The sequence below is a fragment of the Vulpes lagopus genome, chromosome 16 (assembly GCF_018345385.1).
Source record: "Vulpes lagopus strain Blue_001 chromosome 16, ASM1834538v1, whole genome shotgun sequence".
NCBI classification, from domain to species: domain Eukaryota; kingdom Metazoa; phylum Chordata; class Mammalia; order Carnivora; family Canidae; genus Vulpes; species Vulpes lagopus.
Window position 1 is genome coordinate 43,060,888 of NC_054839.1, and position 1,920 is coordinate 43,062,807.

At 39.6% G+C, this 1,920-nt stretch overlaps 1 protein-coding gene across 1 annotated transcript; it reads left to right on the plus strand.

Annotated features, from left to right (window-relative positions):
• The first annotated feature begins 983 nt into the window (after positions 1-983).
• Positions 984-1,418, plus strand: LOC121477083 (ATP synthase-coupling factor 6, mitochondrial-like). The gene has a single exon (XM_041731296.1). It carries the CDS (start codon positions 1,007-1,009, stop codon positions 1,331-1,333), a length of 327 nt encoding a protein of 108 aa, XP_041587230.1. The 5' UTR covers positions 984-1,006; the 3' UTR covers positions 1,334-1,418.
• Positions 1,419-1,920: the final 502 nt, after the last annotated feature.

Consider the following 1,920-nt stretch of genomic DNA (forward strand, 5'->3'; position numbering starts at 1 on the left):
AAATAGACATCAGGAACCTATAGTCTATTAGATAATGTTGGCAAATAAATAACTATAATAGGCTATAATGAGAACTATGAAAAAAGATGGACAAGCTCATATTTAAGAATTTATAGTCCTCATAAAATATATGGAACAACATATATTTGCCTACAGACTAGACATCTAAGTGTTCATCTCTCTGTCACACCTTCTCTGCCATACACAAACCTGAAAACACACACACAGTTAAATTTCATTTTTTTTTCTTTTTTTAAAGATTTTTATTTATTTATTCATGAGAGACAGAGAGAGAGAGAGAGAGAGAGAGAGAGAGGGAGAAAGAGAGGCAGAGACACAGGCAGAGGAAGAAGCAGGCTCCATGCAGAAGCCTGACATGGGACTCGATACCGAGTCTCTACGATCACGCTCTGGGCCAAAGGCAGGCGCCAAACCACTGAGCCACCCAGGGATCCCCAACACAATGAAATTTCAATTAAGACATCATGTTGTGTAATCATAATCATATATTCAGACTATTATTGTTTCTGCATTTCTCTACTACCACTACTAAAATCCAATTTAATAATATCTTGCTCTCACATTATTGCAGTAACTTCCTAACTGTTTTACTTGCTCCCACACTCTATTCTTAACAATAAACACTGATTCCCATTTCACCCAAAGTCAAAGTCCTTTCATTGAGTTTCAAAGCTCTATATTTCTGATGCCCACTGACTTCCTGATAGTCTCTACTGATACAATTGTCTAATTTGCTCACCCCTTTCCAACTACTCTTTTCCTCCTTATTTTTCCTCAGATACTTCATGCTTGATGATCTTTGCACTGACACATTCCTGTGCCTTGACTGTTCCCTCCCCAGATATTCATATTACTAATTCCTTGAACTTTCCTCAGTTATCTACACAAATATTATGTTGTCTGTCAGTAAGCCCTACAATGAGTTGATCTTTAAAACTGATATGCGGGAAACTCCCGCGGCTCGGCGCTGAATGCAAGAATCACCATGATTCTTCAGAGGCTCTTCAGGTTCTCCTCTCTCATTCGATCTGCAGTCTCAGTGCATTTGAGGAGAAACACTGGTGTTAGAGCAGTGGCATTTAACAAGGAACTTGATCCTGTACAGAAACTCTTCGTGGACAAGATTAGAGAAGATAGAACTAAACGCCAGACATCTGGAGGACCTGTTGATACTGGCCCAGAGTACCAGCAAGACCTGGAGAAGGAGCTTTTTAAGCGTAAGCAAATATATGGTAAAGCAGACATGAATACGTTCTCTGACTTCAAATTTGAAGATCCCAAATTTGAAGTCTTGGACAAACCCCAGTCCTGAAGAAATAATGTAAAATTTATTTGGCAATTTGTCCTAGATTAGTTGTACAACTGGATCAGAATAAACATGTTTCACAACTGTCAAAGGTTCTTTTAATTCTGGTTCCAAATAAATTATTTGGTGATGTTGGGTGTACACTTGAGTGTATTGAATTCTGTGTCTCAGCACCAATTTTAAATCCTCCCATTTGGTTATAACGAATCAGGTGGAGACCTTGCATAAATTGGCTACAACTTGCCCATAACCCACCAGACTGTTCTCAGTGTGCAGGACTACCCCTTTAGAGGAGACTTACTGCCTGAGCGGAGCCACCCTGACCTAAGGAATGCTTGCTGCAGAGGGGTGATATATCTGCTCCCAAAATATGAAGAAATAACTTATAAATATCATGGCTTTTCCAGGAAACTCAAGTTAGGTTTGAATCTACACAAGAACATCCATTGTATCTCAACTGCCATCTCCTCAAGTGTTAGCTGCTTATACCCTAATAGCCCAGGTCCCCTCTCTTCCCTTGCAGTTTCTTTTTTTTTTTTCCTTGCAGTTTCTGATCAGTCTATTACTGTGCTCCCCAGGCAGAGAAAGGAAAG

What these genes read in the sequence shown, in the direction of transcription:
- LOC121477083 (XM_041731296.1), top strand. Translation starts at nt 1,007, where the DNA reads ATGATTCTTCAGAGGCTCTTCAGGTTCTCCTCTCTCATTCGATCTGCA.